Raw genomic sequence first — 23,939 nt, 5'->3', positions numbered from 1 at the left:
ATGCCTCACACCTCCCCATGACAGTATATTAATTGCACCCCAGCACCTCCCCCCATGCAGCATGCCTCACACCTCCCCATGACAGTATATTAATTGCACCCCAGCACCTCTCTCCCCCTGTGCAGCAAGCCTCACACCTCCCCGCTTGACAGTGTATTAATTGCACCCCAGTACCTCCCCCTGTGCAGTATGCGTCACACCTCCCCCAAAGACAGTGTATTAATTGCACCCCAGCACCTCTCTCTCCCCATGCAGCATGCCTCACACCTCCCCCCACGCAGTAGGTCTTGAGGAAGTCTCTGGTTGCCTAATAGAGGAAATGTGTCACTTTCGCCCATACAGCAGGCAAAGCATCCGAAAAACCAACCCACACCCCACTCCCCCCCTCTTCCTGCCTCTAGTGCTCTGGGTCTTGTAGCACATTGACTGAAGAGGTTTGTCTGCCTCCCACCTCCCCCAACCAGCTCGGCAGCTGCACAGCACGGACATCCACGGGGAGCCAGACTCTGCCACATATTCCTGCCCAGCCTGAGCGTGGCACAAGGAGGGCACGGCCATTTGCATTCCTCACGTAGTGGGACAGGTGAGCATGTAATTACAGCCTCAGGCAATACCCTGCACCATGTAAATGACTGATATACATTACAGTGCTCTCGCTTCCATGTCTAATCCATCCCAGCTGCAATAACAACACGTCTGACTGCTGCTTGCTGTAATAAGCTCACTGACCTGACCAACTACTGCTGCTACAACAACCAGTTACCCCCTACCCTGCCAGACCAGAGCCAAACACGACACTTACACCAGGCTGACTTTGCTTTATAACTTCTCAGTGCAAATGGCAATGTATTAATTACATCACAGAACTCAAGGTGCCCATACACGGTATAATTGTTGGGTGCGATGAGATGCTGCACATACTTTTTGTACTAGAACTCAAATCATCTCATTGCAAAACGTATGCGATGCGATGTGATATTGTATACAATAATTGTACTGTGTATGGGCACCTTTAGAGCTGGGATAGCAGCCTATTAACCCTGCGATTGCCATCTGGGGCTCTCTGTATAGTCATAAAGGTGGCCGGCTCTCCGTCACTGGTCACAGATGTATAACTGCATTATTCATGTACTTTTATATATGTTTGGTTCATTATTTTGGATTGTTTTTAGTTATTTGTACGATTTGATAAAGTTCCCTTATTTTACCTATTTCCTATGTGTCCTGTGAGAGGCGTGATAGGGACTCAGGAAAATTATTACTGTTCCCAATTCACCAGCGCAATATATTCCATCTGTTTGTTTTCTCCTCTTATATATATATTTGCAGTAGGTGAATCCGTTTTTTAATTGCACCCCAGCACCCTAACCCCCCCCCCCCTGTGCAGCATGCATCACACCTCCCCCCAGGACAGTGTGTTAATTGCACCCTAGAACCTTGCCCCCCCATGCAGCATGCCTCATAGCCCCCATGACAGTGTATTAATTGCACCCCAGAACCTCTACCCCAATGCAGCATGCCTCACATCTCGCCCCATGACATTGTATTCATTGCATTCCAGCACCTCCCCTCATGCAGTATGCCTCACACCTCACCCATGAGTGTATTAATTACAATACCTCCCCCCATGCAGCATGCCTCACCCCCCCCCCATGCAGCATGCCTCACAACCCCCCCATGAGTGTATTAATTGCACCCCCAGAACCTCCCCCCATGCAGTATGTCTCACACCTCCCCTATGACAGTGTATTAATTACAGGACCTCCCCCCATGCAGCATGCCTCACCCCCCCCCCATGCAGCATGCCTCACAACCCCCCCATGAGTGTATTAATTGCACCCCAGAACCTCCCCCCATGCAGTATGTCTCACACCTCCCCTATGACAGTGTATTAATTACAGTACCTCCCCCCATGCAGCATGCCTCACCCCCCCCCCATGCAGCATGCCTCACAACCCCCCCATGCAGCATGCCTCACACCCCCCCATGCAGCATGCCTCACAACCCCCATGCAGCAAGCATCAGAATAACAGTGTCTCACCTTAAGGGGGGTGTGGTATAACACATCAACAGTCAGGATTCCGACAGTCATTACTCGGAATCCCGACTGCACAGCGGGGGGAGCGCAATGAAGCCCCTTGCGGGCTCGCTGCGCTCGCCACCTATTTTATTCTCCCTCTATGGGGGTCGTGGACCCCCACGAGGGAGCAGTTGGGATTCCGACGTCGGAGTAATGAGTGGTTTCTAAATATAATCCAAAATACCCCATTCTGCAGAGCATTGGAGTAAGTTCAGGCATCTGGGGGGGGGGGGTAATTTATTCACTTCTTTTGTGTGCCCAGGCTATCTCATCGCATATCATCGCATCGCATGCCATTTTTGCGATGCAATTTTTTTTGTTAATTTATTCACTGCACTTATGTCCCCAGGGCCATATCATCGCATGGCATCGCACCTCGCGCAAAATCGCATGCGATTTTCTGGGGTGCTATGCCATGACATTAGGTATACAATAATATGATTGTATGTCCCAAAAATAGGTTTAATGCACCCCCCCCCCACACACACACACACACTCTCCACGCCACCCCGAAGCGTGGCGAGTGGCGGCAGAACGCGTCCTCCGACTTTTTCATTACCCCACTATCCACGTCGTCGTGGAGTTGAATTTATATAGTGTGGCGAGAGCAGCGAGCCACCAAGCCCAAAGCGTGGCAAGTGGACGCGGAATACATGGAGCTTATAATGAAGGGCAATTCCTGCCCGAAAGCGCGCTTAAGCTAAGTGAACACCACCGAACGGACCCTATCCTGAGGCCATTGGAAGGAGCTGCATCCCCACTGAGGACCGCTGGTCGGATATCCAGAGGGTTGTTTGCGTGATCTCCGTGGCACAGTATTTGGATCCTGTCACCCTGAATGGGTATTTTGCTTGTTTTTATCGATCACATGTGAGTGTAACCAATAAATTGTTATTTTAAATTTTGACAAACGGTGTTGCACTATATACCTTCTTATCGAGTCCCCAGGGAACGTTAAATTGGAGGAACATGTTGGATTGAGAGAGAGATAAAGACCTTGTTGATATGCGCATATTTACTTATGAAATGTGAGTGACCTGATTAAACAGCACCATTTCATTCATATCTCAACAATACTACACTATGGTTTCTTTCTGTGTTTGAGTTTTCTTTTAGATCTAAGGAAGCTCTACCCTAAAGTATATGTACCATTGTGTAAGTGGTCATACTTATCTTGTGTTAACACTCGCCAGTGGATTTACAAATAATTTTGTTTGTATCCTATGTAAAGTAACCCGACAGGATTAGTGGGGTAATGAAACAGTTGGAGGACGCGTTCTGCCGCCCCTCGAGGGGCTCTCTGTGCTCGCCACGCTTCGGGGTGCCGTGGATAGTGCGTTAAACCTATTTTTGGGACATACAATGATATTATTGTACAGCTAGTGTCATGGCATCGCACACCCTATAAAATCGCATGCGATTTTGCGGGACATGCGATGCCATGCCATGCGATTTTGTGGGGTACAATGGCCATAGGATGCGATTTCCCTACGGTCAGGGCTATTTTTGTGCAGGCTCTAGCAGGAACTGTGGCCCTTATTCTAGTTCACTCTTTCTGACAAAATATTTCTTAGATGGACAAAACCATGTGCACTGCAGATGAGGCAGGTGTTACTTGTGCAGAGATAATTAGATTTGGGTGGGGTTTTACACTTGCCTCACCTGCAGTGCTCATGGTTTTGTCCATCTAAGAAATATTTTGTCAGAAAGAGTGAACTAGAATAAGGGCCACAGTTCCTGCTAGAGCCTGCACAAAAATAGCCCTGCCTACGGTGCTGTACGTAGGAAATCTGGGCGCCGTGCTAGGAAACAAGTACCGAAAATTACAATAAAAAGTAGCTTTCAATGAGTCATTTTTAAAACAAGTAAAGTATAAAAAAAAACACATATAAGACAAACAAGTGAGAGGTGTGTGTGTGCGCGTGTTAAACAGCACGTGTGCGAGAACCGTGTGTGGGATCATTTCCCTTTTAATAGTAAGAATGTTCAGCTATTTATCAGCTGTCTCAAAGTTAAAGTTGCTATTTGTGTGTCTTCATATACTAGATGGTGATACATATATGTAAAACATATTACTTAAACAGCAAAGATGGGCCACCTGCCGCTCTGGGCCCCATAGCAGCTGCACCCCTTGCACCTATGGTAGTTCCGCCCTTGACAGGTTCCCCTGTTGTATGAAACACCAGTAGTGTCTGTGTTAGTAGAATGTTTTAAACATTTGTTTCCAGCTGATAATGTAAGCAAAATATCATTAAAGGCCCATACACACTAGAAGATTTTCATTTCAAAAGACTTTGCCAAAATCTCTGATGGATATATCTGTCACCAAAGTAGTGCGTACACATTGGGCTATTTTACCCAAAGAGCAAGAGATTTTCAAGAGGCAAAAGACTTTGCTAAAAATCTTTTATTATAAGGCTATTTACATTTGGGCGGGGTTTGAATGCCAAGGGTGGGAGCAGGGGCCATTTTATTCAGTGCGTTTTTGTTCTTGGGGCCTGATTCAGAACTGATCATTGGGCTGTGTATATTCAGAGCCCAGTGATCAGGTAAACCCTGCCCCATGCCACACCACCAGGGTGAAATCCCTCCCATCTGCACAGCTGCGATTTCATTTGCTGCCGTACACATAGGTAGAAACCATTCACTATCAAATGATTTTCCCCTTAATCACACAGGCAAGAATGTATAATTTACTGGTACCACTGGCCAACAATATATAATAGGAATAAGCTGGTAATGTATATACCTTGCGGGACTGTGCCATCAATGTATATACATTACCGGTTTTTCTATACAGTATACATTGGAGGGCAGTGGTGGTGGCCTGTGCCAGTGATGTATACATTACCCCCATAACATAATATACATTGGTGGGCAGTGGTGGTGGCCTGTGCCAGCAATGTATACATTACCGCCATAACCTAATATACATTGGTGGGCAGTGGTGGCGGTACCGTATACATTGCTGGCCTGCACCAGCAATGTATGTGTTACTGACTATTATTTATAAACAGTGATGGGCAGTGGTGCTTACATAAATATACATTGGTGGCAGTGGTGAAAATATATATATTGCTGGCCTGTGCCAGCAATGTATATATTGTGGGTAGTCCCACAGAGACCCCCCTCTGTCTATCTCTTCACTGGCTCCCCATTCCTTTCCGAGTTCTTTTTAAACTCCTCACCACCACCTACAAGGCGCTCTCCTCCTCCACCGCTCCTAACCTCTCTTCACTGATCTCTATCCACACTCCCTCCCGTCCTCTTCGCTCCATCGCTGACCGCCGACTGACCTCTCACCTAATCACCTCCTCCCACTCCCGTGTCCAAGACTTCGCTCGCGCTGCCCCCCTGCACTGGAACAACCTCCCTCCACCCATCAGGCTTTCTGATTCCCTTACCTCCTTCAAGCGCTCCCTCAAAACCCACTTTTTTCGACTAGCCTATCCCTCCTCCTAACCTCTTTTGATCCTCCTATCCTGCCTCCGTTCCCATCCGTTCCTACTTATCCTATTGTTTTTCGTTCGTCCACCCACCTATTTTTAGAATGTTAACTCTTATGAGTAGGGTCCTCCTTCCTCACGTACTCACCCTACCTCATTACCTCACCTGTGCTCCTGTCCTGTTCTTCTCTTCCTCTACTTCATCTTTAGTCTCCTCGACAATTTTGACACCTACTTCTGAAATGATGCTGATTTTAGTTCTACCAGCTATACCCCTATTTATACTGTATTTTTCAACACACCCTGTACGTTACCTTGTAATTTGTTTTTTGTTGGCTATGTACGGCACTGCGGACACTTTGTGGCGCCTTATAAATAAACGTACTACTACTACTAGTCAGTTACATTGGTTGCAGTGGCTACTCACTTGTACTGACTGCCTTTAGGGGGGCGGGCCAGTGGGCAGGGCAGATGGCGTGAGGAAGCTGTTCGATGCTCTGGCCGCTGCCGCCGCATCCTTTCTCTGTCCCTGAGCTCTGCTTTCAGCGATCACGCTGCAGGCTCAGGGACCGGAGCTGGTGGCAGCCATCTTCCTTGTGGCAATGCTAGGATGCTGCGGGGATGTTGCTAGGCAATGCCCCCGAACTTCCGCCCGGCATCTAGCAGCAGGGCAGAGGAGCGTCGGGGACGTTGCTAAGCAACATCCAAAACTTCCACCAGGAATCCAGGCGATTCTCCCGCAGGCGGCTCACGTCACCCACGCTTGTAGGCGGGGTGATTGGTATTTAAGGCACTTTCTCCCTCAGTATGGCGCCGGTTATAGCGTCCTGTGTGCCTTCTTTAGTAGTGCCTCAGTCAGTGTGTTCCTGGTCTTTGTGCTTTGGTCCTGCCACCTTGCCAGTCTGCCTGCTCATCTTCCAGTCTGTTACTTATCTCCTGGGCTTGTCACCACCTCAGCTTGTCACCACACTTGTCTCTATTTTATTATTCTCTCCGGGGTCACCTTGTGCATTGTTGCATTTGTTGTTATTTACTTTATCATCTTGTGTATTATATTTGTATATACTCATTGATACCATCTTCTAGCATTGTTGCTGCCCAGGGGTTACTGTGGAGTTTTGCTCCCAGATCCCTCCCAGAGGCCGTAGACTTTACTCTACCCTCAGCTTTAGTTAGTTCCACCTTTTGTTATCTCTCCGTCTCGGTGGACTTGTTGTCTCACACTAAGACCTGGGGGTATCGAGGTTGGAGCCAGCATAATCAGCTCCTTCTAACGTTGAAGCCTAGCACTGCACTCGCCTGCTGAACACGGGGAGACACGTAGGGTCCTGGGTTCTGTGGTTACCTCCGATAATCATAACAGAAGCCTCTTCTCCTCCCTGCTCCATGCAGTCAGTGTCACAAAATGGAGCAGGGGAGAGAGCACAAGGGGATCAGCCCTGCTAGCATACACTGCGAGGCGGGCGACTGGACGGGGAGGACGGAGTCTGCAGCCTCTTTTACCTGCTCTGTGCAGTGTCAAAATATGGAGCAGGGAGGGAGTAGAAGTCCAGCCAGGTACACTGCGGGTTGGGGGAGCAGGGGAACGGGGCAGGACGGTTACCCAGGCTGAAAGGGTTTCCTTTTTCAGCCCGGCAGCCGTGCGTACACACTCAGCGATGATGGCTGAGAAACCAGCCATCATCGCTAGTAATGCCTGTAAAATCATCGTTAATCTGCCATCGGTGGACCATACACTAGGACATTTTCAACTGAAAGTCACTCAAAACAGCCAAAATAAGCGTTTTTCAGTTACAATGCAATTATTGTAGAAGAGCATTTGCTTAATAGCAATGTAAATCCATGCCAGTCTTCATCATTAAATAGACTCCTGGATAGGTATATATAGAGAGAAGAGCCTCTTACATCCCAATAATGTAACAACTTGTATAATAATAATTTTTTCTTATTTTTACACTGAGCGGGCAGCGCTGCTGACATTGCGCCTGCAGCGCTGCCGCTCCGACACACCCACCGGCGTCCATTACCTCCTGTCACCCCCAGGGTGTGCACAGGAGAGTGGACGGAAGACAGGGACCCGGACAGCCCGCTGGGCACCGCATCTCTTCCTGGGCAGCGTGGCCAGACAGCAGGAGGGTAAGCACTCTCAGTGAGACCACAAATCGCTGTTGTGACTGTGATCCAGTGGGGAGTAGTTCACAGCGCTGGCATGGACACTGCCTCCCACAGCAGTGATTCCACTAGACCACCGGGGACTGGTAGCGCAGGCTGGAGGCATTTCCAGAGAGGGAAACTGTCCTCCATTTTACATTAGGCTCCATGTTACTGGTGGGGGAAGTCCAGCATAGGAGGAGGTGGCGCCTGCCTGCGGCCCTTCCCACAGCTTTAGAAACATAGAATATGACGACAGATAAGAACCACTTGGCCCATCTAGTCTGCTCCTTTTTTAAACATGTTACCTCAAACCATATTTGATCCTTATTTTTTTGTAAGGATATCAATATGCCTATCCCAAGCATGTTTAAATTGTACTACTGTATATGCCTCTACCACCTCTGATGGGAGGCTATTCCACTTATCTACTACTCTTTCTGTGAAGTAATTCTTCCTCAAATTTCCCCTGAATCTTCCTCCCTCTAGTTTCAGTGCATGTCCTTGTGTTCTGTTGCTACTCTTCCTGTGAAGAATGTCTCCCACCTGTACCTTCCTCCCTCTAGTGTCAGTGCATGTCCTCGTGTTCTGTTGCTCCTCTTCCTGTGAAGAATGTCTCCCACCTGTACCTTCATCCCTCTAGTTTCAGTGCATGTCCTTGTGTTCTGTTGCTACTCTTCCTGTGAAGAATGTCTCCCACCTGTACCTTCCTCCCTCTAGTGTCAGTGCATGTCCTCGTGTTCTGTTGCTCCTCTTCCTGTGAAGAATGTCTCCCACCTGTACCTTCCTCCGTCTAGTTTCAGTGCATGTCCTCGTGTTCTGTTGCTCCACTTCCTGTGAAGAATGTCTCCCACCTGTACCTTGTTAAAACCCTTGATATATTTGAAAGTTTCTATCATGTCCCCCCTTTCCCTTCTCTGCTCTAAAGTATACATATTAAGATCTTTTAGTCTTTTCTGGTACGTTTTGTGATGTAGGCCATGCACCATTTTAGTTGCACTTCTTTGTACAGTCTCTAATATATTTATAGCCTTTTTTGAGATATGGCCTCCAGAACTGAACACAATACTCTAGGTGAGGTCGTACCAATGACCTATACAGTGGCATTATTACTTCTTTCTTTTTACTGCTGATACCTCTCCCTATGCAACCAAGCATCTGACTTGCCTTCTTCATTGCTTTGTTTTACCCCTTCTGGTGTGTCTACCCTGTTGCATACCTTTGTGTCATCTGCAAAAAGGAACATTTTACCCTCAATTCCATTTGCAATATCACCAATAAAGATATTAAAAAGCATCGGTCCAAGTACAGATCCCTGGGGTACTCCACTTGTAACCTTTCCCTCCTTTGACTGTACTCCGTTTACTACAACTCTCTGTTTTCTGTCCTGCAACCACGCTCGTATCCATTCAACTATCTTAGAATCCAATCCCAAGCTTTCAAGTTTATTTAACAGTCTGCGATGTAGGACAGTGTCAAAAGCTTTACTAAAGTCTAGATAAGCTACATCTACAGCCCCACCTTGATCTATTACTTTAGTCACCCAGTCAAAAAAGTCAATAAGATTTGTTTGACATTATCTTCCCCCAGTAAACCCATGCTGTTTTGGATCCTGTAAATTGCTGGTTTTGAGATATTCTACAAATCTTTGTTTTAAGAGTGTTTCCATCAAATTCCCTACTACTGATGTAAGGATCACTGGTCGATAGTTGCTTACCTCTTCCTTGCTTCCACTTTGTGTAGTGGGACTACATTTGCTTTTCTCAAGTCCTCTGGGATTACTCCAGTAGCTAGTGACTTGTTGAATAATTCTGTTATTGGTTTTACCAAAAAAGAGAAAGTGTATAGCAGCGCTCTAACAAATAAAAAATCTGGTGCGGATTGGGTTATTGGTTTTACCAGCTCCCCTTTAAGCTATTTTAGTATCCTTGGATGTATCCCATCTGGCCCCATTGATTTATCCATTTTTAGTTTTGAGAGTTCTGTGAGGACTTTCTCCTCTGTAAATGTACTTGTCTCTCCCTCAGTTTTCTGACTATACTTGCAACTTAACTGTGGCCCCTTCCCCTCTCTTTCAGCAGTGAATACTGAGCATAAATAATTATTAATATTATCTGCTATTACATTGTCTCCCTTTAAGAAAACTTCAACTCTCTGTCATTAGTCTAATTATTCCACTTTTTGTTTTTCTCCTTTACCCACTGATTGGGCCATTTTTTCATCAGCCTGTGCTTTTGCACATCTGATTACCTTCTTAGCCTCCTTCTGTCTAACAAGATACACCTCTCTGTCCTCATTCTTCTGCGTCTGCTTACATTTCTTAAAGGCCAACTTTTTTGCTTTCACAATACTTGCTACTTCTTTTGCAAACCACAATGGCTTCCTTTTTCTTGTGTTTTTCCTAACTCTTTTGACACAAAGTTCTGTTGCTTTTAGAATTGCACTCTGCAAAAGAATCCCTTACAGAGTTTCCCATCTCTACAAAATCAGCCTTCCTAAAATCTAACACCTTTGTTTTTGTGTGCGATGAGTGAGTCTCTGTCTTTATTTTGAACCATACTGTTTGATGGTCACTGGATCCCAGATTCTCACCCACATTTATGTCAGATATTCTGTCACCTTTTGTAAGTATTAAGTCTAATATTGCGTCCATACGAGTGGACTCTCTCACCAATTGCTGGAGGGTTGCTCCTTGCAAGGAATTCAGCATGTTCCTACTTCTGGTGGAACTTGCAACAGGCAGCTCCCAGTTTACATCAGGTAGATTAAAGTCTCCCATGATTATCACTTCTCCTTTTAATGCCATTTTATTGATGTCCTGCAATAGGCTCTTGTCTAGTTCCTCTTCCTGACCTGGTGGTCTGTAGATCACCCCTATACGAAGAATCGCCTTCTCCCCTGTTTCTATGGTCACCCAAAGGGCCTCAGTTTTTTCTTCAATACTTTGTATTAAGGTAGTCTTTATATATTTTTTTTCACATATATTGCAACCCCTCCTCCGATTCTTCCCATTCTGTCCTTCCTAAATAAAGTATATCTTGGTATAGCTATGTCCAAGTCATGATTTTCATTGCACCATGTCTCTGTAATAGCCACAATATCCAGTTCATCCCTTGTCATTATTGCAATTAGTTCTGGGATTTTATTTCCTAAGCTCCTAGCATTTGCACTTATAGCTCTTAAAGTTTAGTTTGTGCTTCTCCTGGTGCTAGCTATGTTCATCTTTCTGCCTATATCTATTCAGTTTTGATTGTTATTATCTTTTGTTGCAGTGGATAGGCTTCCTGTTCCATTTTCCTACAGAGACAATACCTCTAGGTTGGGGGAGCAGATTTCTTCATTCTTATTTAGGCGCCAGTTCACCTCATTGCTGGGCGCCTATTTGCTGCAGATTCGCGCTTCCAGTTCCACTCCCAGAGGCTGGCAGCCATATTCACTGCTGTGCTGACCCTGGAAGGCTGAGCGCTGCTCCCCTGTAAAAACGTCTCTTGCTGACAGGTTTTTACATCACTCACTGTCTCACATAGCCTCTGGGTTACAGTAGTTTTGGTGTGGACTCACACTTTCTCTCTGCCTATATATATATATATATATATATATATATATATATATATATATATATATATATATATATATATATATATATATATATATATATATGAAAGAAAGGGGGTTGTTCAGAGTGCGCTCAGATTGCACCACCTAGCAATTGCATACAATCACAATGATATCACAATTATTCTGGAGTGTAATTCAGATGTCAATAAAACGTAGACTTCGTTCGAATAATCTTTCTTTATTAAGAGCCCAACGCGTTTCGTCAACATCAAGGGGCCATGCTAAAAGTGGTACAGAAAAGAACACGGGCAGACTATAAATATTCAAATCCATAGAATTCCAAAATGAAAAATAATAAATCAATATAATCGAGGAGTAAAATACATACCCACTCATAAAAATAATTGATACGGAAGGGTAATCCTTACATCAAACAATGTATAAAAAATTCTGTGGATGTACATAAATTCAATCAATTACAACTTGAAGCCCATATTCATTACATAAAAAAGAGGAAGATGATCAGAAAAAGCTGAACAGGCAATAAAAGAAGAGGATCCGAATATATGTACCTACCAATAAACAGTGGCAGGAAATATTATTCCAAGAAAAATCATTCATCGGCCCACAGGTACCGAAATAGTAATAATACCTAGAGACATTAGCATAATTGTCAAAACCCAGGGCACATACAGAATCCATGAAAGAGGGGGAGAGAAACCTGTCTGACAGGTGTACACATACCGTATCAGCGGGATAAGATAAGGGTGGGTATTTAAAAACAGGAATTTTCCAGCAGTGAGAGTGAAATCCTACTGGAATACAATATAAAAGACCCAATGAGGGACACCAAAGGGACATATGTCCTCACAAATAATCAGTTACAATGGAGGTCTATTACATTTCACAGAAAAGTTTTAACAAATGCCATACAATATAACTGAAGTAGTAGCGGATACAAAAATGGAATATACATACAGAATATCTCTCTCTCTCTCTCTCTATATCTATATATGGAAGGAAAAGCAGGTGATGGACGTGCGGCGCTGATTCCTTAGCACCACTCCAGCAATGGACTAGCTCAAACAGGGTACACCTGGGGCTAGTGCACTATATCCACAATATGAATAGCAGCCACCTCTTTGAACTCTCGGGACTCACGAGAGGGGTAAGAATCTGTCAAAAAGAAGGACAAGAGGGGCGCTCCATAGTGCATAAATGACAATTTAATAACAACATATAAAAACAAGGTCCAGGAAAAGCAACACTGTGTACTCGTACCGAACATGCAGCGCTGTGGGCTGGGTACCACAAGATATTCAAATTTTGAATGCCAGGCAAAGCTCCTACCACCAAACGCCGGGGCACCGCTGGAAACCACGAACCACCACTGGGGATCACCGTCAACAGGTGTCAGTGTATCGGGAACCACACGGGAACAGCTACGGAGGAGGGAGCCGGGCAGCAGTTGGAGCAGACGTCACAGGCCCCGCCCTAACGCGTTTCGTAGTACAACTTCGTCAGAGGGCGCCCTCTGACGAAGTTGTAATACGTCAGTGGTGGTTCGTGGTTTCCAGCGGTGCCCCGGCGTTTGGTGGTAGGAGCTTTGCCTGGCATTCAAAATTTGAATATCTTGTGGTACCCAGCCCACAGCGCTGCATGTTCGGTACGAGTACAGTGTTGCTTTTCCTGGACCGTGTTTTTATATGTTGTTTTATATGTTGTTATTAAATTGTCATTTATGCACTATGGAGCGCCCCTCTTGTCCTTCTTTTTGGCATATATATATATATATATATATATATATATATATATATATATATAGGCAGGTGATGGACACACGGCACTGATTAATGATTTCCACACCAGCTGGAAAGGGCTAGACAGAGATCCACACTGTAGCTTGTAGCACTAAATCCGATATGGACTGCAGCCTCCTCAATATACTCCCGGGACTCACGGGAGGAATAAAGTATCTATTGGGAGAAAGAACAAGAGGGGCGCTCCATAGTGCGTAAAAGATGATTTTTATTACAGGTAAAAACAGTACCACGTCTGAGCAACAAAGTACCCGTACCGTTAATTTCAACACTGTGAGCTGGGTACCACAAGATATCAATATTGAAAGCCAGGCATAACTCCTACCACCACGCCGGGGCACCGCCGGGAACCACGATCCCCCGCTGGAATCACCAAGGCTCAGGCAGCGTGTCAGGATACCGGACGGGAACAGCAGTTGGGGAGAGAGCCGGGCAGTAGAACAGAGCGGACGTCACAGGCCCCGCTCTAACGCGTTTCGTAGTAAAACTTTGTCAGTATTGTATGTTCTGCACATCTCAGGTCAGAGGATAAAGATTATACAACAATTATAGACACAATAATAAACCGTGTATACTGTAGGAGGGTAGAGGTCTTTGTGCTGCACGTCCGCCATTAGAAATGTTGGGGTCCGGGACTGACCCACAGTCCGGGCCCCCAGCAACACAGCACGATATCCATGGCAACCACCGCGTGCCCACACGCACCCGCCTCCCCTTCCCCATTACTTACCCCTCCCACATCGCGGCATCACCCTCCGACTCCTTCAGCCTCCATGGTCAGGTCCGGAGCGCACACTGCAGCCTGCAGAGCGGCGAGCCCCTCTGTGTCCTAAGCTCGGTGCTCTGCAGGCTGCACTTTGTATTGTGCGTGCCGGGTGGGGGGCCACCGGTGCCTGGTGAGGGAGGTGGGGGTGGCACCATGCCATTGTGGGCAGCGGCCTGGGCCCCTCCAGAGGCCGGGGCCTGGGAAAGCTGTACCCAGTGCACCCCCACTGCCTGCGGCCCCGTGCACGTGTGATTGCAAATAGAGTCCCAGCAATTTGCCAACACAAAGCATAGTTGCCTACACTCCTGCATTGTGCAGGAGACTCCCTGAATTAGCAGCAACCTCCCTCTCTTCCTCATTTGTCTAGCAATCTCCCTCATTTCACCTACTGTAGCTCCCTTTACACTGTTACATTTTGGGGGGGGGGGGGGAAGGAATGAGAGACAGATACATTTACATTGAATCATCAACATCATTTACCAGCACTTTACCAAGTATAGTATTTCTTACTAACGGCTTTGGGGCTCATCTACATTTAGATATAATGGATGGTGTAATGGTTAGCATTACTGCCTCACAGTGCTGAGGTCATGGGTTCGATTCCCACCATGGCCCTAACTGTGCTGCAGAGTTTGTATATTCTCCCCGTACTTGTGTGGGTTTCCACTGGGTATTCCCGTTTCCTCCCACAATCCAAAAAAAATAGCGGTAGGCTAATTGGCTCCCAACAAAAAGGAACCCTAGAATGTCTGTGTGTGAGTGTACATGTGGTAGGGAATATAGATTGTAAGCTCCACTGGGGCAAGGAATGATGTGAATGTTCAAATATTCTCTGTAAAGCGCTGCGGAATATGTGTGCGCTATATAAGAAACTGCTAATAAATAAGTAATAAGTAATTTTAAAAGATTTCTCTCAGATGTAGCAGTACACACCAAGGGTTCTAGTTGCCACATTCACAATCTCTTATATATATTGAACTATACACGCCCTTTGGGTGGAGCATGACACGCCCCTTCAATGGGGCACTGTGCAAAATTCTACTACCAACTATAATCTCCCTGAAACTAGTCTCAAAAGTAGGCAAGTATGACTCAAAGATGTGTCCACATACATTCAACATAAATCGGGTTACACATAACATGTGAGTACACTATGGGGGAAATTTACTAAGGCAAACATGCCTAAAGAAATTGTATTTGTAGTAGCTTAATTTTTTAATCGTATTTGTATTTTTGGCATCTACTATGCCAAAAATACACCAATTCGTACTCGTATTGATGACACATTTGTATTTACAAATACGAATGTATACACCATTGAAAAAAAGGAATAGGAATCACCATTCAAAAGAATGCTGATTCCTAATCTACTAACCGACTGTATTTTTCAATATGGTCGGTAATTATTGGCAATTAGCGGGATATGGCTGCTAATTGGCGGTAAAATACACCTGGAAAATATGCTTTATTTTCCAGGCGTATTTGGCTTTAGCCTGCACGGATCAGTCAGATCCATCATATCAGTCAGATCCGTGCAGGCTGCAGTGTAAAGAAAATAGAACAATAAATATTTTTAAAAATGGCATGGGGTCCCCCCCCCCCATGGGCATAACCAGCCCCAGGCTCACAGAGCCGATCCTGGCTTTAAAAAAACAAGGAACAAACTGAAGAAGGGTTTCCCATATTTTTTAAAACCAGCAACAGTCTCAAGGGCCGGTCCTGGTTCCCAAAGTACAGGGGACAAAATGAGTAAGGGTCCCCCGTATTTTAAAAACCAGCACCAGGCCCAACCTGCCAGCAGGGTAATGCCACGGCTAGGGGGCACTTATTATATAAGGTCCCGTGGCCAAAGCATTACCCCCTGACTGGTCAGCCTGGGCAGGGGTCCTGGGGGAGTGGGGCCCCCAATGAAGGGGTCCCCCCTACAGAATTACCTACTCACCCCCGTTGTCCCCGCTGTGGGTACTGAGCTGATTGTTGTGTAAAATTAGAATGAAACTATTGGGTTTTGCTGTGGAACTATGAGTCCCAGCAAGTCTGGACTGCATACTGGGACTTGGAGAACCACAAGTCCCAGCATGCAGCCCATAAAAGAGCTTTCTGTGACTCTGTTCCACCGCAGAACCAATAGTAAAAAAAAAACACACTGACACACCAGAATAATAAAACTTTATTACATTCAGAGCCCACACATACAGATATTTACCTATCTTGAGCCTGTAGGTTGCTCTGCATCCATCTGTCCATCCGCCCGGTCCTGCAGAAATCCTTTGGGTACCTGTGGAAGCAATCCATACTCGCCAGGTCCTCCGGCGTAGATCAAGTCCTCTTGATTCCAAAGTAGCATTCCGGGACTTGGCAAAAAAAAACCCTGAGCCACCAGACAGAGGAGAAGCTGGCCATGTGTTTATATCCTGCAGCTCCTCCTCCCGAATGACAATATTGGCCGCCTAGTGGCTCCTGATTGGCCGCTGGGTGGCCAATATTGGCATTCGAGAGTAAGAGCCGCACAAAGTAAACAGTCATTGTGCTGCTTCTCCTCAGTCTGGTGGTTCGGGTTTACCGTGTTTCTGTTTCTTGCCAAGTCCCAGGGATGCTACTTTGGTAGAGGACCGATCTATGACGGAGGAGCCTTGTAAGTATAATTTCCTTCCTCAGGTACCGTACAGTATGGATTTCTTCAGGGATGGACAGATGGACGCCGAGCTACCTACTGGCTCAAGATAGGTTAGTATCTGTATGTTTGGGCTCATTGGGGGGATCCCCACTACCCCAGGACCCCTGCCCAAGCTGACCAGTCAGGGGGTTAATGTTTTGGTCAGGGCTGAACTATATAAAAAGTCATCCCCCTTGCTGTTGCATTACCCTGCTGGCTGGTTGGGCCTGGTGCTGGTTTTTAAAATATGGGGGACCCCCACTCATTTTTGTCCCCCGTATTTTGGGAACCAGGATCGGCCCTGACTGATCAGTGCAGGCTCCCAATACGAATTTCTATTTAAAAATACAAATTTGTATTTAAAATACAAATTTGTATTTAAAATACAAATTCATATTGGAAAAAAATACATATCCATGCGCCATCGGAAAATACGAATCTGTCAAATACAACTGATTAGTAAATTTTCCTCTAGAATACGAATTTGTAAATGCAATATGACGGCGATGCCAGTCGTAAGCATTCGAATTAAGAATACGACTACGAATTTTTGTATTCCTATTCTTAGTCAATTTCCCCCTATAACTCAGAAGTGGCAAGTGTCTTTTCGTGTTACTTTTTTTGTTAAATGAATAATATTCACGAAGTGATGCAAATAGGACACACAAGCAGCTTCTGCTTATTAAAATATGTTGCATTCCTATACACTGTGTGTGACCGCTGCTGTACCTGCGTATGAAAAACTGGAAAATACTAAACTAGCAATTCTTATATAGACACAATGTAGGCATTCTACATATTTTAATTAGCAGAATCTGCTTGTGCGTCCTTTTCACATTGCTTTGCATGTAAGATGCATTTTATTAATAATAATAACAATAATAATACAGGCCCACTATGGCATGGCGGGACTAGAAGTGCTGTTTAACAGACAAGGAGGCTGGGTGTGTGTGGACACATCTATATACAAATGTATTATAATGGTCAGTGACTATTTGCTATTGTGTATAAATATATATCTTATACAATAAAAAGTAGTGTTATCCTGGTAACCATTATGCTTTTACATATTAACTTTCTTACAGGACATATAAGGAGCAGGATTCTAACGAAGACGACGTGGAAAGAGACAATCAAGCCAACTACATACATCATATCTCCATACAGGAAGAGGAACAAAGGCAATTTTATTTTCTGGATAGAAGAAACCTTCAGAAACTAATCTGTTTCTCACCACATACATGATGAGTCTCACAGGAGAGAAACCACATGTGTGCTCTGAGTGTGACAAAGGCTTTACATGTACATCACATCTTCTCATACATCTGAGGAGTCACACAGGAGAGAAACCATTTACATGTTCTGAATGCAGCAAATGTTTTTCCCAGAAGTCAGATCTTCTCATACATCTGAGGAGTCACACAGGAGAGAAGCCATTTACATGTTCTGAATGCAGCAAATGTTTTTCCCGGAAGTCATATCTTGTCCTACATCAGAGGAGTCACACAGGAGAGAAACCATATAAATGTTCTGAATGCAGCAAATGTTTTTCCCGGAAGTCAGATCTTGTCCTACATCAGAGGAATCACACGGGACAGAAACCATATAAATGTTCTGAATGCAGCAAATGTTTTTCCCAGAAGTCAGAACTTGTTATACATCAGAGGAGTCACACAGGAGAGAAACCATATAAATGTTCTGAATGCAGCCAATGTTTTTCCCACAAGTCTAGTCTTGTCCTACATCAGAGGATTCACACAGGAGAGAAACCATATAAATGTTCTGAATGCAGCAAATGTTTTTCCCGGAAGTCAGATCTTGTCCTACATCAGAGGAATCACACGGGACAGAAACCATATAAATGTTCTGAATGCAGCAAATGTTTTTCCCAGAAGTCAGAACTTGTTATACATCAGAGGAGTCACACAAGAGAGAAACCATATAAATGTTCTGAATGCAGCCAATGTTTTTCCCACAAGTCTGGTCTTGTCCTACATCAGAGGATTCACACAGGAGAGAAGCCATATAAATGTTCTGAATGCAGGAAATGTTTTCCCCAGAAGTCATATCTTGTCCAACATCAGAGGAGTCACACAGGAGAGAAGCCATATAAATGTTCTGAATGCAGCAAATGTTTTTCCGGGAGGTCACTTCTTGTCCGACATCAGAGGATTCACACAGGAGAAAAACCATATAAATGTTCTGAATGCAGCAAATGTTTTTCCGGGAGGTCACTTCTTGTCCGACATCAGATGAGTCACACAGGAGAGAAGCCATATAAATGTTCTGAATGCAGCAAATGTTTTTCCCGTAAGTCACATCTTGTCCTACATCAGAGGAGTCACACAGGAGAGAAGCCATATAAATGTTCTGAATGCAGAAAATGTTTTTCCCAGAAGTCACATCTTGTCATTCATCAGAGGAGTCACACAGGAGAGAAGCCATATAAATGTTCTGAATGCAGCAAATGTTTTTCCCACAAGTCAGATCTTGTCCAACATCAGAGGAGTCACACAGGAGAGAAGCCATATAAATGTTCTGAATGCAGCAAATGTTTTTCCCAGAAGTCACAGCTTGTTATACATCAGAGGAGTCACACAGGAGAGAAGCCATATAAATGTTCTGAATGCAGCAAATGTTTTTCCAATAAGTCAAATCTTGTCCGACATCAGAGGAGTCACACAGGAGAGAAGCCATATAAATGTTCTGAATGCAGCAAATGTTTTCCCAGAAGTCACATCTTGTCCGACATCAGAGGACTCACACAGGAGAGAAACCATATAAATGTTCTGAATGCAGCAAATGTTTTTCCCACAAGTCACTTCTTGTCCTACATCAGAGGAGTCACACAGGACAGAAACTAAAATTGCTATGAATGCAGGTAGTGTTACTAGGAAGACAATACTGATCACTGGACTTGCTGTGAGGGCCTGAATGCAGTGGATTTCATAAGTAAAAGAACATGTATTACCACAATATGCATTCTATGAATACAATTTTTACTTTGACAAGTGTTTTTTAAAATCCGTCCTGATCGAGACAGGAGCGGTCTGACAAGTTGACTTGGGGGCATTTTCTTAGGGACGGTCTCTTTCTTAGGAACTAGAACTGCAGTATAACTACAGACAGAGGTGATGGGGCTGCTTGTGTGGCACCCCGCTCCACCCCTTTTATTCCTGTGCCCCCAGGGAGTTAACATTGCAGCCAATGCTGCCAGAACAGGTCCTTTCCCCTGTCAGCAGGGCTGTGAGGGGTTAACAGACTAAGGTAGTGTCCCAGCTCCCCTGCACATGTGACAGGAAGCTGGGAGGTCAGGGGTGATCCCAGCAGCAGTGTGTGAGAGAGGACATGTGGAGAGAGGGAAAAAGCTGCAACAACTCCAGTGTCAGAGAGAAAAGGAGAGTGCTGCCTAAAGACAGAGGGAACAAGTGCACTGAGGCATGTGAAAGGAAGATAAAGGAGGTTGCTGTCCCAAGTGTGAGAGAGCACACTGCAGTACCCAGCAGAGGGGCCAGACAGCATGCAGCAGTATAGCCAGAGATTCATGTGGCAGAAGCCAGCAACACCCAAGGTACTGATTCAGTCCCCCTGAGACAGCATCTGCACCCTTGTAAGGGGATATCAGGAAATAGAGACACCTCATAGACTCCCACTACAAAGGCTAGTACCCTACTGAGCCCTACAGACAGGACAAGGTTGGCCTAACCCCAGTAAAAGGATATAGAAGCAGGGCAGAGAAGTGCCTGCTATATTCACCCTGTCCAGGACAGCTCTATATTGAGGCTATCCCTGCAGCCTGTTTTTTTTTACACACAGGAGGTTACCCCTGAGCCGGGAATCTGCCTGCCCCTCAGTGAGGATTGTTTTTGTCATTCACCCTTCCCTGTGAATCATAAATAAGTGTGCACACTATCATAGGGACATACCCTTTTGAGGACCTGTCGACGAGGGACCATTGGTTTGAGCCAGAGACTGGTATTCTGTGGCAGTGTATGTTAAATGATTTGTTGTTAGAGTATATTGAGATTTTTGAATCATTTAAAGTGGTTGCTGAAGTAGAGAGTGATTATTGTTTGATTTTATGCTTTACTATAAATGCCTGTTTATTGAGTATTTGTTACATCATTTGCAACTTATTGAAATATTGCAGTGGCCAGTCAGTGTAGTGGTAAATAAAATTACTGTCGCTGCTAATTGTGGTACTGTTGCTTTTGTGGGTCCTTCTTGGGTTGTGCCATTCCCTGCCACAGGTTCATCCAAGAAGAGGCCGTGAAGATCTGAAGCTGGCAAGTCCAGAGTCCAGGTACTCATCACACCACACCGTGTCAGTCAGGCTGTCACACTTGGCGTCATACCGAACAGGATCGGACATGGAAGTGTATAAAGGCAACCCCACCACATATGACCAATCCATCAGTGAAATTTCTGTCGCACTGGATGGAATCATCAAGATGATGACGGAGATGAGGAAAACCCTAGCTGACCGGAGAATAGAACAGGAGGAATATGAGCATAGAAGATGGCGACGCGAATGCGACAGAAGACGCAGACAGCAGTGGAATCCCCCATTGAGGTCAGAACGACTACCCTCTGACCGAGTCATCGTATGCCCACAGACTGCGAGAAGACACGTGAGAGGAGGTCCACTGGCAGTGTTTCAGAACACAGCAAGAACATCCGGTGTGATACAGTCAAGGGATAGACCGCGAACCGGCCCAAGAAGAATGTCAGGTCGTGTCCTGTGGTTCAACGTACCACGCGGGTATGGCTTCATTCTACGCACAGATACCGGGCGAAGCGTGTATGTGCATTACACCGCCATTCAGCATGCCGACCCTGAGCACAACTTCTGGAGCCTGAAAAATGGCGAAGCCGTAGAGTTTGAACTGGTGAACGGGAGGAGAGGCACCAAGGCCGCCAACGTGACCGGCCCGAATGGAATCCAGGTGCACAGCAACAGACACGCTCCAGAGCAACATTGGCGCTACCCGCACCATAAAGAGCCTCCACAGTACCATCAGCAAGGCTACCAGCACAACAGGACAACAAATGGCAAGAGTGACAGATTTACCGCCAACCCTCCTCAACCGGAACAGATGCCCCGCCCACCGGAACCTGACGTCTCGAGGCAACGTGAACCGCTGAGAGAAAGCGAGAAACCGTTTGTGCTGAGTGAGGCAGTCCACCAGAACTGGCAAGAAGTGACCAGGCCTCACCTCCCCCCTGAGCCGATGCGGGAGTACGTACCCAGAATGGACAATGCCGACTACCGGGTGGCAAACCTAAGGCAGACAAATGCCAGGGTGATCGACCTGCAGAGAAGCCCTGAGATGGTGGTCCACATGGCTGCGACACAGACAGTGGAGCCATCAGAAGAAGAACGAGCAGAACCAGCTATGCCACCACCCAAACCCAAGGCTGAGATAGAAACGCCGAAGAGAGATGAGAAGGCCGAGACCTGTTCCATCAATGGGAAGCTTGTAACGAACAGAGAATATACAACCATATCAGGAGAAGAATTCGCCTTCAGGGTCCAGCAGGCGATACTGAGATCTAAGAAGCAAGACCAAGAGGCGAGATGTGCTTAGAGCCGATTGCACACAGTGAGAGTGGGCACCATCCATGGACAACAGTGAAGCACCTGGACCGCAGAGGGATGGGAGTCCTGTGGCGGAGGGATGGTTGACCCAGGGAGCCCACTTTAGATAGCCAGGTGACAGCAGAAAGGTAGTAATGTGTACTTGTTATTGAATGTATAATTGTACCTGTTTTATTTGACCGTTCAAATATTTTGTCATGGACATTGAAAGACTGTACTCAGGATTGAATGCCCCTGGTTGGTTGCCTGGGGACAGGCAAATTTCTAGCATGGAGGTATGTGGCACCCCGCTCCACCCCTTTTATTCCTGTGCCCCCAGGGAGTTAACATTGCAGCCAATGCTGCCAGAACAGGTCCTTTCCCCTGTCAGCAGGGCTGTGAGGGGTTAACAGACTAAGGTAGTGTCCCAGCTCCCCTGCACATGTGACAGGAAGCTGGGAGGTCAGGGGTGATCCCAGCAGCAGTGTCTGAGAGAGGACATGTGGAGAGAGGGAAAAAGCTGCAACAACTCCAGTGTCAGAGAGAAAAGGAGAGTGCTGCCTAAAGACAGAGGGAACAAGTGCACTGAGGCATGTGAAAGGAAGATAAAGGAGGTTGCTGTCCCAAGTGTGAGAGAGCACACTGCAGTACCCAGCAGAGGGGCCAGACAGCATGCAGCAGTATAGCCAGAGATTCATGTGGCAGAAGCCAGCAACACCCAAGGTACTGATTCAGTCCCCCTGAGACAGCATCTGCACCCTTGTAAGGGGATATCAGGAAATAGAGACACCTCATAGACTCCCACTACAAAGGCTAGTACCCTACTGAGCCCTACAGACAGGACAAGGTTGGCCTAACCCCAGTAAAAGGATATAGAAGCAGGGCAGAGAAGTGCCTGCTATATTCACCCTGTCCAGGACAGCTCTATATTGAGGCTATCCCTGCAGCCTGTTTTTTTTTACACACAGGAGGTTACCCCTGAGCCGGGAATCTGCCTGCCCCTCAGTGAGGATTGTTTTTGTCATTCACCCTTCCCTGTGAATCATAAATAAGTGTGCACACTATCATAGGGACATACCCTTTTGAGGACCTGTCGACGAGGGACCATTGGTTTGAGCCAGAGACTGGTATTCTGTGGCAGTGTATGTTAAATGATTTGTTGTTAGAGTATATTGAGATTTTTGAATCATTTAAAGTGGTTGCTGAAGTAGAGAGTGATTATTGTTTGATTTTATGCTTTACTATAAATGCCTGTTTATTGAGTATTTGTTACATCATTTGCAACTTATTGAAATATTGCAGTGGCCAGTCAGTGTAGTGGTAAATAAAATTACTGTCGCTGCTAATTGTGGTACTGTTGCTTTTGTGGGTCCTTCTTGGGTTGTGCCATTCCCTGCCACAGGTTCATCCAAGAAGAGGCCGTGAAGATCTGAAGCCGGCAAGTCCAGAGTCCAGGTACTCATCACACCACACCGTGTCAGTGAGGCTGTCACACTTGTACTGTAATTTACCGCTGCTCTACCGGTGCCGGTAATGAGATCTGTAATATATAGCTGTTCTGCTCGTACCGGAACTGAGATCTGTAATATACAGCTGTTCTGCTGGTACCGGTACTGAGATGTGTAATATACAGCCGTACTGCTGGTGCCGGTACTGAGCTATTTAATATACAGCTGTTCTGCTGATGTCGGTACTGAGCTCTGTAATATACAGCTGTTCTGCTGGTGCTGGTACTGAGCTCTGTAATATACAGCTGTTCTGCTCGTACCGGAACTGAGATCTGTAATATACAGCTGTTCTGCTGGTACCGGTACTGAGATATGTAATATACAGCCGTACTGCTGGTGCCGGTACTGAGCTATGTAATATACAGCTGTTCTGCTG

The 23,939-nt window shown here is 45.8% G+C and overlaps 1 protein-coding gene across 1 annotated transcript; it reads left to right on the top strand.

The window, feature by feature from the left end:
• Positions 1-407: 407 nt before the first annotated feature.
• LOC146075940 (uncharacterized) lies at positions 408-19,359 on the top strand. The gene is made up of 2 exons (XM_083185638.1): positions 408-583; positions 17,563-19,359. Exon 2 carries the CDS (start codon positions 17,719-17,721, stop codon positions 19,339-19,341), a length of 1,623 nt encoding a protein of 540 aa, XP_083041764.1. The 5' UTR covers positions 408-583; positions 17,563-17,718; the 3' UTR covers positions 19,342-19,359.
• The last annotated feature ends 4,580 nt before the right edge of the window (positions 19,360-23,939 follow it).

The sequence above is a fragment of the Crinia signifera genome, chromosome 4 (genome assembly GCF_055691185.1).
Source record: "Crinia signifera chromosome 4, ASM5569118v1, whole genome shotgun sequence".
In the NCBI taxonomy this organism is placed as follows: Eukaryota; Metazoa; Chordata; class Amphibia; order Anura; family Myobatrachidae; genus Crinia; species Crinia signifera.
This window is presented reverse-complemented; position numbering and strand designations above follow the sequence as displayed.

Excerpts from the sequence above, each read along its gene's own strand:
- LOC146075940 (XM_083185638.1), top strand. The coding sequence starts at position 17,719 with ATGATGAGTCTCACAGGAGAGAAACCACATGTGTGCTCTGAGTGTGAC.